Source organism: Eublepharis macularius, chromosome 18 (genome assembly GCF_028583425.1).
Source record: "Eublepharis macularius isolate TG4126 chromosome 18, MPM_Emac_v1.0, whole genome shotgun sequence".
Taxonomy (NCBI): domain Eukaryota; kingdom Metazoa; phylum Chordata; class Lepidosauria; order Squamata; family Eublepharidae; genus Eublepharis; species Eublepharis macularius.
This window is the reverse complement of record NC_072807.1, coordinates 31,015,888-31,027,921: the sequence shown is the minus strand read 5'-3', so window position 1 is coordinate 31,027,921 and position 12,034 is coordinate 31,015,888. Positions and strand designations below refer to the sequence as shown.

Here is a 12,034-nt window from a genome sequence, read left to right as displayed (position 1 = left end):
GCTTTCAGTTAACCCGGGCTGGGCAAATGAGATGGCTGGTTCATAAAGTTGCCAACCGCCAGGTGGTGGCTGGAGATGTCCCAAAATTACAAGTGAACTCTGGGCCAGATATTATTTCCCTTGGAGAAAATTGCTTCCTTGGAGGGTGGCCTGAGGTCCCTTCCCTCCCCAAACCCCGCTCTTTCTAGTCTCGGACCCAAAATCTCCAAGAATTTCCCATCCTGGAAATGGCAACGCCAAAGTTTGTTGGGCTGGGGCTGCTTTGCCCATTAAAACTTCATCCTCTACTTCTGTCTGTCTAGCTCACGTTTATGCTGCCCTTCCTTTAAAGGGCAGCATGGATGGTTCTCTCCCCACCTATTATCATCCTCACAGGTAAACTAAGCTGAAAGTCCCAGGCCAGCCAATCCTAAAGCAAAAGCTGCACACTATCTTTTATTAGGACTGACCCACATGACACGAAACAGTATGCAAGCTTTTAAAGTTCTCCAGAAATCCACATTTTTCAGGCTATAGTATTAAGGGCTCATGGTCTGCAGACTGCGTTGATAACTTCAACAGGCACAGGGGTAGGGCTAACTAGACTGAGCCCCTGGAGTGGTGAGAAGAAGTAATAAAAAAGGAAGCATTCCATGAAATGCAATCGTTGGTGTCTCTAACACGGGAACAGTACACATAGAGTCCTTAAAAACACTGAGAACAGCAAACACAGTAGCCCTTCTCCCAATGTTGCTGGAAATTAATTTTAGTTGGTGCGCAAGGTAAAAAGGCAATAGAAGCCAAATTGTGTCATATTACCTTGTTTTGCAGGAAACACCTGCATTAAGCTGCTAAAGAGGATTTGTCAACAGCAGAGAAATGAACCTGGAAAGAGACTTTGCTTATGAGTTTTGCTCATATTTTCATTTCCTTTACCAGTAATTATAACTAACCTACACTGCCTTTTTGATTGGTGTCCCACACAGTCACTGAGGTAACCATTCCCAAAATCAGCCAATTTGAGATGTGCAAGTGTATGTAAAACCAGGTGCATGGGGAAGGGGCGATCTTATCCCGTTGTGCCCATTTGTCAAATTTCCTCTCCTTTTTTTATTCTTTAGAAAACATAAGAGCAACTGAGCATTTCCCTGTATTAACCAAGACAGGAAAAGGTGGGGAGAGTATGAAATACATGTGAGCTGAGCCTTTGTTTCTTTTGCAAATACTCTTAAATTTGAAAACGCATAGCACCTTCCACCCAAACATGAATGAGGGTGCTACTTCCAAACAGATTAGCTGGAAATGTGCACAAATCTGCAGCAATGGCCCGTTTCCAGAATGCTAGGTAGGGAATTTAACTGTCTTTTAAACTGCAAAATAAAAAGGATGACACAATTCTTAACAGAGCAAAGTTGATGTTTTATTTTACATTAAAAGGGTGCCAATCAGGGGAGTGGAGAGGGTATCGAAGGTACACAACGTTTCTTGCAATGTCCCATCAAAACAGGCACATCAGAAAGGTCAGTAGCAGGATACAGTTCCTGGCAAAGTGAAACCCCAACCAGCGCCAGAGGAGCCTCCTGCAGGAGGTGTGTATAAAGCCCTTATCCTGGTTGAACCCCATTCCGAAATTGACATTCATGTTAAAAAATACTATACGCTTCGTGTCCACTCCTGAGCGAGTCTCAAGAGCAGTGCCAGGATTATTCGAATAAAACATTGCATCACATGGTTAAAATTTTAAAAAAAGAGATTAAAAATCAAAAGGCATTTCAACAAGAATCAGACGTGCGCACACAAATACTTTAAAAAAAGATTCACAGCTGATTTTTTTACAGTAACAAGAGTTGCACTCATTATCCCAATCACCCCGTTTTTTAAAGCACAAAGTCCTACAATTAAAAGAAACAAAAGACATAATAAATTATACTTCGCAAAGTTTTCAATGGGAACAAGCCACTTAAAACTGCAATTTCCCTGTCAGGGGAAGATGCAATATTTGGTACGGTCCACATACCCCCATGACTGATCATTTCCCCTCTCCGTTTGCAAAAGGCAGGTTGCCCCCTGTACCCAAAGTTGCTTTTTCAACCTAGAGAAGACAACTGGAGCCAGGTTTCACGAGGACACTTGCAGCAGTTTATGTATTTTGGAACAGCGTTTATTGGGGGGGGGAGTGATTGTTTTCCTGAGACAGCCTGAGGAGGAGGAAAGAGGCCTGTTAAAGACCTTTTTCTTGCCTCAATGTGTATTGGCATGTGCTCTATATTTCATTAGGAAGGGATGCTATGAACTCAAGTATGGGAACCAGGGAATGGCAACCTGCTCAGCTTGCATCCCAGTTCATCTTGGAAGCCACATGCTCGACGGGTGCAGTATTCTAGGATGATGAGTCAGAATAAATTCCTGGCTGAGTGTTCAAGTGAGGCTACTACCTGCATTCCTTATGCTGAGGGCAAGGAGATAGGGCAGACATCGAGAAATCTGGCAATAAAACAAAAGCACACAGAAGCATCCTCTGTTCACCCACAAACCTGAGGCCTGGCTTTACACAGTTGTGTACAAAATACTGACGTTTTCTCGTGGATGTGGCAGTACAGGGTGTAATGGATACTTATTCATTGTTTTTGCCTTCATTTACTGCGTATCTATTTAAAGGGAGGTGAGAAACCAGTTCCATTCCCGTCACTAGCAGAACACAAAAACACAGCTTTTGAAAAACTGCCAAGGTATAGAGCAACCGTAAGCCCCATAACCACTAGACACCATGCAAAACAGCTAGGAAAGGAAGATATTTTGCTCCTCAAAACAACAGACTAAAAGCAAGGAACCTTTTTAAGCAATCTCTTTCTCCAAGGGCCAAAATAAGCAATGCAGGTATATGTGCCGTTTTTCCTTTGAAGCTTCAGCAATATCCTGAGAAGGCAGGGGATTCGATAGCTTAGTGTTTTTACACAAATCTCACAAGACAGGTGAGCAACTGGCAGTTTAAACAGGTCAGTCTCCAAACTAGACAACTTTATGGAATGCTTACTGGGGCACCTTTTAACTTGCCATTCAGCATCGTGGGCATGTGCTCAAAAGGAACACAAATTTATGGACCGCTATCACTGTTCCATTTCTCAAAAAGTAGAAAGAACAAATCCCATCCCTCTGTGCTGAAAGTCATTGTAGACCACAGAAGAGGAAAGGTTTCATTTGAAATTGCATGTTGTGAACTAGACAGACATTGGGCAGGATATTTTGAACAGCAAGTATCCCTGGCAGCAAGAATTCTGGAAGCAAGTTCATTTTTTTTTTTAAATGAGGGCTAAAAATTAGGAGTGAGGTTTCCAAACTAGCCACAAGGTGAAACAAATTCTGAGAATCAAGAGTGAAACGCATGCATTTCTCTCACATTATATTTGTGTTACTTTTCAAAATCAGCAGAAAGCAGCAAGATGAATCTGTCTATCCCAAACCAAGTAGAAAGGCGACACTTTGCTGGTGTACTCCAGGTCATGACCAATAGACACGCCATTTAAAATTCCCCCCGTTATGCATCTGGGGATACATATCCTCCATACGGACAAGCTACTTTTCCAAAGGCAAAAGAGCAGGTAGATTCTGTACAAGCGCTTCCTGGAAAGCCCAGGTTTTTTAGAGGACTAGTAACAATCCCTGCCCTTCACTAAGAGTATATGCTATTATTTTCTCGTAGGGACAAAGGACATTTACAGGTCAGCTCCTAGGGAACCTGGACAGGGCTCTTGAAGCAAGGCAGTTTGCTAATTAAGCAGAATGTATAGCCATTAGTCACTTGGAAAGACACATAAGACTGGAGGGAAATGCCAGTTGCACTGAGAATTAAGATTAAAATGAGATTTCTTATTATCAGAGGCAAAAACTGTCATGGATTTGGAACTGGGCAGCCTAGAAAGAAAAGGAGCTGTGGTATTGCAGACTGTGGCGCTCTTTTCAGAACAGGTAAGTAGTAGAGAAGGGAAGAGGAGAATGGCATTTTTACCATCTTCTGTTCTCTGAAAAGGAGCAAGAAACATCTCGCAGGAAAAAAGAAAAACACAACACCCCGCTTTGCCAAGGCCACTTGCAGGCTGAGATGTTAGAACTCGAAAAGGAAGCACTTCCTAGCACGGGATGGGCCAAAGTTTGACACAGGTGCTCTGCTCTGATGCTGCTTCTTGCCAAATGAAAAGGCAGAGAAGGGAATCCTGGGAAACGATCCAGGCCACATTAAACCTCTCCCATTTCTGTGAGGGCTCCTTTGAATCCTATTTTATTCCAAGAGTCCAAGCACCACGTTCTAGCTAATAGTTCCAGACACTTCTTGCCCTCTGAAGAGACCTAAAATGCAACTAGAAGGCAAAACAGGCTTTGGATATTTCAATAATCACCCGCCTGCTTGAAGACCATGAAGTTTTCCTCCATGCATATACACAACGTTAAATTTCCCAACTTAAAAAAACAGATCTCCCAAGTAATGGAGAAAAGGACCAGAAGCAAAACAGGTAAGAAATTGTATATAAAAGCCACTTGTCATGAAGGTTTCAAATGAAACAGTCACCTATTTCTCCCAAAAGAAGCGCTTAAAATGGAGATTACAAAACATGGGTAAAAGTCTAAGTTACTCCTTGATGGAGAAGAACGAGAATGTGTAAATAGAGTGGAAGAAGAGTTTCTTCTTCAAATTCAAGTGCCAGGCACTTAAGTGGAGGGATTGTGAGAGAGCAGCACTCATTTGGCTGCACTTGGCAGAGCAGAACTCATACACGGCTGAAATTTCCTTGAAAGATTTCTGCATCTCTCCTCAAAAGATCAGGCCGTGATTTCCTATGGCAAAAATGGAAAGAAAGGCTTACTTCTGCAAACGGCTCTAGAGGATTAAGGAATGAACTGTGAGGCTCAAACTTCTATTTCCCCCCAAGTTTTATCATCAATAACCAAAGAAGAATGAATGTTCTAAGCTAAACGGCAAGCACAGGAAAAATGCCCCTTGCCAAACAGGAAAATCTCTGGATGTGCAAGTCTCTGGGAAAGGGGAGGGAGGCAAGTCTGCCATTTGGCTCAGGATGTAGAATTCAGAAGAGCAAGGAGTCATTTCTCCCAACAAGTCAGAGAGGGCCATGATTGTGGAGGCATCTTCTTTTCCGAGGAGCCAGAAGAGTTATTCAGCAAACTCAAATGTGGCGTTGCCACCGAGTCCTGAAGCCCCCTTCTGAGTAAGTATTTTCAACGTGTAGCACTCCAGGCCTCTCAGGACAAGCTCCCAAATTTTCCATACTTATCCTGAACCATATACAAAACAGCACTGTGAAAGCTTACAAGATCTCACTTGGGGTGCCAGCTATTCAGTGAATGCAAGGTGCCCAATTCCTTGCCATGCTCTTCTGGGGTGCCTAAAACCTCAGCCAGGTCTGAGTAGAGATGGAATCTTAAGTAGCGATGGGAGCCCCGCCCCAGCGCAGCCCCTGTGCCTGCTGCTATCTAAAACGCCTGGTCTTGCGCTCAAAGATATAATTGGTATTTGCATCTCTGTGCCCAGCTGACTTCTGTCCACCCTGTGCCAGAAGAATGGCTTCCGCAATTCCAAGCAACTGAGGTCAGGCACCATTGGAGGAAAACCACTTAAGAGGGGGTGTCCGCTGCCAGCCAGAGAGGGCAGCTGAAAATTCAAGTAAGCTTCAGTGCACAACCAAAACGGTAGGGTCTAGAAATTCCAGAGCCCTCCTAAGGGAATCCAAATGGTGCAGACGGACTCAGTGAAGGGGAGAGCTTTGCACTTGCCAAATACAAGCTGCAGGGGTGTTCAGTCATCATTCATACCCAAGAGGAGAGGGGGGGACCTCCCCCTGCCCTTATATCATAAGCATACACAATGCTAAAAAAAAGTAAAAAGTGCAACGACAACCACAGTTCCATTAGGACAATCAACACTTCTCCATAACCATTCTGAAAAAGGAGACATCATAGAAACCAGTAAAATCAAGGCAACTGGAAGATTGCAATTGCTCTTACTGCCATGGAATTTGCGGGAGGGCGATTGAGGAGGATCAGGCCAAAGTTGCGACTGCAACCTGAACTAAGCGCGTCAGAGGACAAGGCCTTGCCGCCACCCGAGAGCGTCGTCCGTCCACCGCTGTCACTGCTGCCTTGGCCCCACAGTCAATCAAGCTCCTCTGTCGGTGGTGGTGGGTGCGGGAGGGGAATCACGTCGAGAACCCCCCCCCCCGCAAAAAAGAACAAACAGAAGGGAGGAGGAGCCACAAAGCACATTCACCAGGAACGCCCCCCTCCCTTGCCGAACTGTTGTACAGAGGGGAAGGTAGCCAGCCAGCCAGCCAATCCTTCCAGCAAGGGCAACTGCTGCCCGAGAGGATGCAATCCTGATTTGAAAGGGAGCCTCAAGTGGGCAAGTCAGCAAGGGAGACCGATTAGGGAGTCCACCTGAGTGTTTATTTTGGAATTCTGCCCCCTTTTCCTCTCTCTCTCTCTCTTTTTGGTTTAAGATGTCCCTTGTTTCTCGTCCTCTCCCCGAGAGGAGCCCCATTCAATAAGACGTGGCAGGAACTGCAGGTAAACCAAGTCCCCCAAAGACCTCAAGGAGACGCCTGTCATTTGTGGCGCTGGGAAGACTTCCTCCTTTTCCTCTTATAGAAGCAGCAGCACCTGGAGCACAAAGAACAGAGGAAATCAATATAGGGTCTGGGGGGCTTCCAGCAAGCCCCCCTCCTTCCCCACCGTGCGTCGGAGCTGACACTGCCATTCTCAGAAACCCCTCCACCCTACACATGTGCCCCCATATCGCTGCCGCCACCCCCACCCCCCACTTCTCTTGCAACCATCGATGAATGGGGGTGGTGGTGGAGGTGCTACTCCAACACTCCTCTTTTTGGTTGTTCAAAGGCTCAAAATATTACTGTGAACCATTCTGACTTCCAGATTCACAGTCACTTTCCACAAACAGCCACATTTACAATTGAGGACCGGCAGCTTCCGACTGGCAAGGCCCACGAAAGTCTGGAGGGAACCGTTTATGGCACAAGAAACTAACAAAGTAGAGTGCCGGGTCTGGGCAAAAAGTAGGATGCCTGCAGGTACAAAACTGTGGCCAACAGTGACTAGGGTAAATCAGAGGGAAGAAGATGCTGATGAAATGGGTGGACGCCCCCCTCCCTCAAAGCACAAGCTGGGGGAGGTATGCTGAAAAAAGCTGTGATTGCTCTCTAGAAATACAGTTAAGAGACTAGGAAGGAGTGCTGGAGAGTAACTTAGAACAACCACAGGTGTCTGGAACAAAGAACCTGCCCTCAAATAAAACTGAGGGTGGAGATCCGGCATTTCCAAAGTAGCAACACTCTAGAATAGGGGCTTGAACAAGGAATCACATTGGTAACAAAACGAGTAAGCATACTTAAGAGGGCAGCAGAGATTTTTACCTGCCAGTTTAACCTATTATGAATCACTACAGCTTTGCTATCAAGATTAACTCCCCTCTGCCCCTCAGTAATCCCTTGGTAAAGTTAAGAGAGAAAGATACACGTCTTTGCAAGGCCATCCCAAAGCAACAGTTTCCACCTTCCTGAGCCATATTTGATTTAAAAGGCACTTTTGGACGATCGTTTCTTCCAGGCCGCATCCAAAGACAGCCTAAGTGAAACTGGTAGGGGTTTTTATACCAGCAGCGAGAGCTATTGGAAAACAAAAGTTTTTTGTGCTCAGCGAAAATCCACGTCAATACTTCTTATACATTTGGATCTTCAACAATCCTGATGGGATTTTATCCTGTTTGCTTCTTGAAAGCTAATTTGACTCTGGTATGTTACTGCTACAGAGAACACTCTGTTGTTCCCATTTCCCAAAACGATCATGAAAGAACATTAAAGACTGCTTTTCTTTCTAGCAATGGATTTGATCTTAAGTCCTCCCATGTAGAAGACACTGCATTCTTTTATCAACACTCGAAGGAGGTGCCTGCATTGAGATTTTGGTAATACGCACATTTATGTAAACAATCCATTAAACAAAGCATCAATACAACTAAACAAAATCGAAACACTGATTGTCTGAATACTGAAAAGTTAAACTTGACCAAGAAGCCCCTCTGCCAATTAATACTGATCATCTGACATGCGTGGTCAAAAACGACATTATTCACCCCTTCTTCTAATGATTTCATTGGCTGAGGGACTCAAGGATTCCCACCCCCCTTTGTAACATGTGGTGGGCCACCTTTTGCTTGTTTGATGAAATCTGTTGCAAGCAGCTGCTCTCAGCCTGTGTCTTGGTGCCTCCCAGTTTGAGACAAAAACCAGTACAGAATCTCTCAAGACCCATTAAGCAAAAGAGGAAGAGAGGGCTTAGCTGTTCCTCCTTTGCAACTGACACTGCTGCATGCAACCAGGGTGTGTGTCAGACATTCTGGAGGAAGGAACCACAATCGAGAGGCCAACAATCCCCCAGCACTGCGCAAGGGAAAGGAGAAAGGGGTGGGGGTAAAGAGAGGCATCCAGTCTCCTGTGCTGCACAGACGAGATGAGGAAGGGCAGCCAGCATAACTGCAAACAAAACTGGATAATCCATTGCAAAATTAGTATCTTAACAGCCAGTTTCTTTTCCTCTACATCCAATACAGGCCTTAACTGCATTGCTGGCATTAGCATGTCCCAGTCTCTGCCTGTGGACAGGTATGATCCGAGGTTATTATAATCTTTGATAGCATTATTTATTAAATGTAGAGGTTCAAAAAACCCAGGAAACTGGCAACACATTAGTCCATATAACAGATGGTGTTTCCCTCCTATAGAAATGAGTGGATTCCATTGACTTCTGTAGGAAAGGAAAGAGGCTGTGTATACTACGGAGGTCAAAGTGAGAGGGCAGAATTGGTGTGTGCCTTATAATATTGTTGACCTCGGGCATAAAGGAGGGAGGGCAGCTCTGCCTGCAACCATACATGGTGTGTTCCTTGAGAAGGGCCCCGTGGCCCTATAGGAGGGAGCAGGGAGCCCCATTATGGGCAAACTGGCTTTTTAAAAAAAAACTTGCCAAGTTAATTGCTTAGTTATCTAAGCCACCCCACATGCCAGGCCCGGTCTAAGTATTTCAAGGATTCGTACGAAGTCTATATATCTCAACGTAATAAAATAATGTCAATTAAGCAAATATAGATGCAAGACTTAGTTCTCCATCATTAAGATGTATGATTTGAATCCCTGATGTATTGTTTTTAAATTTGGGGAGGAGGGAGGGCAAAAATATGGCAGAGAAACAACTCAACATATCTAGGTTTTGACATGGTGCATTTTTAATCAATGATAAAATGAAACAACAACAGAAGTGAAGGAAGCTCTTAATATAGACGATCTGTAAGACCCCCAGGAGAGGCACGCGTGAAGCTAGGGGTGGCTTATGCTGTACGGATGGCCTCCATTTAAAGACGACACAGGCTGGCTGGATGGTTGACAGAACCAGACAAACCAGTTTCTCATGAGAAGCCTGGAGTGGACCTTGGGTGGCCTTCACCTATGAAATGAATTCGTCATGAAATGAAGCAAGAAAAACACAAGGCGTGCAGGACGATGGGATAAATGGGCTAACTCCTCCAACGCCCATTCCCTGCCCCCCCCTCCCTGTGTTCACCATTCCCCTCTGCGCACAACAAGTTTTGTGGCAGCGCTGTTAGAGGTGGACTCTGGTGCAAGCTGACTAACGGCAAATCCTGTTGCCGTGCTTTTTTAGGGTCAGAGGGTCACTGCAAGGTAACTATCTCCCTCTCGTGACAAAATGGTAATCTTGCTGGTCAGCCCTGTCTTGAACAGTGTATTAAGAAGTGGTTATCTTGAGAGTACACCATACAGCAATACCTTTACTACTTTGCCGTATAACCATTTAGAGTATTCTGGCTTTCCTGCTTTTTAAAAAAATGGGGTTCACATGAAGCTGCTGTATACAGAGTCAGACCAGGGTCAGTGCTGTCTATTCCAACTGGCAGCAGCTCTCCATGGTCTCCAGTGCAGATCTTTCCTATTGCCTACTATTTGATCCTTTAGTGGGCCCTTCTGCATGAATATAATAATACCAGTGTGCTCATATATTGCCCTTCTGGACAGATTAGTGCCACACTCAGAGCGGTGAACAAAGTCAGTGTTGCTATTATCCCCACAATACAGCTGGGGAGCTGGTGCTGAGAGAAGCAGCTGACCCAAAGGCCACCTGCAGAGCTCATGGCTATTGTGGAAGTCAAACCAGCAGCGTGCTGATTTGCAGCCCGACCACTTATAATAGTAACAATGACTGTGCTTATATACCGCTCTTCTTTAATAATAATAACAGTGTGCTTATATATTGCCCTTCTGGACAGATTAGTGCCACACTCAAAGTGGTGAACAAAGTCAGTGTTATTATTATCCCCACAATCCAGCTGGGGAGCTGGGCTGAGAGGAATGGCTTTCCCAAGGCCACCCGCAGAGTTCATGGCAATCGTGGGAGTCGAACCAGCAGAGTGCTGACTCAGAGTCCCACCACTTAACCACTATGCTTTACCAACTGCTTCCATAAAATGCCAGTCAACTGCCTGGAGTTCATATCAATGAACAAGGCACAGGGCTATGAAGACAGCTCGTCCTGGCCAGATAAAAGGTCACGAATGTGACCTTGTACCCCAATGGAAGCTTGGAATTGATGTACCTATTATGATCAAGGACCAAGTACCCAAATAAATTATAGGCCTATTTACAAATACACACATGTGCACAGCGTTGGACAGGCAATGACACTGGGTGCCACAAAATGGTCAACAGACTGCAGAAAACTAATGTTTATAAAATTAATTTGATTAAGCTGAAAATGTCACTCTGTTGATAAGTATTCAAAAGCCAACGGAGCTTCATAATAGCAAAAAGAATTCATCCTCAAGGGAAATCTCAGTTGGAGACTGTAACATGTTGTAGAAAAAACCCTGCCAAAAATATCTTAAGTACGTGAGTGGGAGGGGAGTTTGAAATATCTGCCAAGGAACCTTTGGGGTATAAGGGGTTGAAGGTGGTATAATGGGGGTGGACCAAACCTATAAAATAACTTTTAGATTTGTTAATATTCAGAGGTCCACAGCCCATCTCACAGATATTTAAAAACTGGCTGGCAAATGTAACTTTAAAGCCAATTTTGTTTTCTCTCTTTCAGAAAGAAAAGGGAAAGCCTTTTGAGGCACTGGACAATGTTACAAGATGGCGGCCTAAACCTGTGGTCTTCAGTCTTTTCATACCTAGGCCTGCAGTGCTGCAAAAAGACGAGAAGTCACATGACAGCAGCGCCTTGTGACAGGAAGACCAGAAACCAGAACTACGACTGCTGTTGGGTTGAGGCCAGGACCAAAGGCAACAGACTAAGCCGGTCTTCTGTTCTGAAATTCCAGTTCTTCCAAAGGTCTCCCTCTTACACAAACATACATGGCTCTCCATTTAAAAAAAATGGATTCATTGAATCATCTGTAGGAATGCGATAGCCCTATCTGCAAGGTGCCCTCTGTTCATGTTAGGTTTTGTGTAAAAGGGTTACGTCCCCTCCCACCCACCCACCCACCCACAGAGGATGGAACTGGCTTTTTTTCTCCCCTTTAAAAAAATTGGCACAGTCTGGCTAGGATGCGGTAGAATGTTTACTGCATCAGGACCAGCAGGGACGACCCAGCCCCCCCTCCCCTCCCAAAATTAGCTACCCTGGCTCCATAGTTAAGAGGCTTCAAAACTGTCACTCTCCTCCCCCAAAACAACAGGCCATTACATTATATGGATTTGCATCTTAGATACAGCAACACATTAGAGAATCCCTTTCTAGAAAGGAGAGCCCTGTTGACATAATTGGACCCTCCTCAGCTGTGCTGATACCAAGGGAAGTGCCTTCCTACCTCAGCTGTGACAGTCACTGCAACATCGCTAATAATACTCAGTGCTGTGTAAGGCAAAGGATGAAACAGAACAGCCAAACTCTCACCCAGTGCACTGCTTCCATGAGAGCTGCGTCTTTGTCAACATTTTGGGGGCAAAAGAAAAAGTGT

General features: G+C 44.9%; 1 protein-coding gene across 3 annotated transcripts in view; it reads right to left on the bottom strand.

The window, feature by feature from the left end:
- Window positions 1-1,391: 1,391 nt before the first annotated feature.
- The window catches only part of CSNK1G1 (casein kinase 1 gamma 1), a 41,770-nt gene continuing 31,127 nt past the window's right edge, over window positions 1,392-12,034 (bottom strand). For 2 of the 3 annotated variants that reach the window (XM_055002360.1, XM_055002361.1), the window contains one exon: window positions 1,392-6,645. In XM_055002360.1, coding sequence (XP_054858335.1) covers window positions 6,591-6,645 — 55 coding nt within the window. In that variant the 3' untranslated portion in view covers window positions 1,392-6,590. Of the gene's footprint in view, window positions 6,646-9,208; window positions 9,502-12,034 lie in introns of those variants that run through there. The other variant, XM_055002362.1, reaches the window with a different exon arrangement.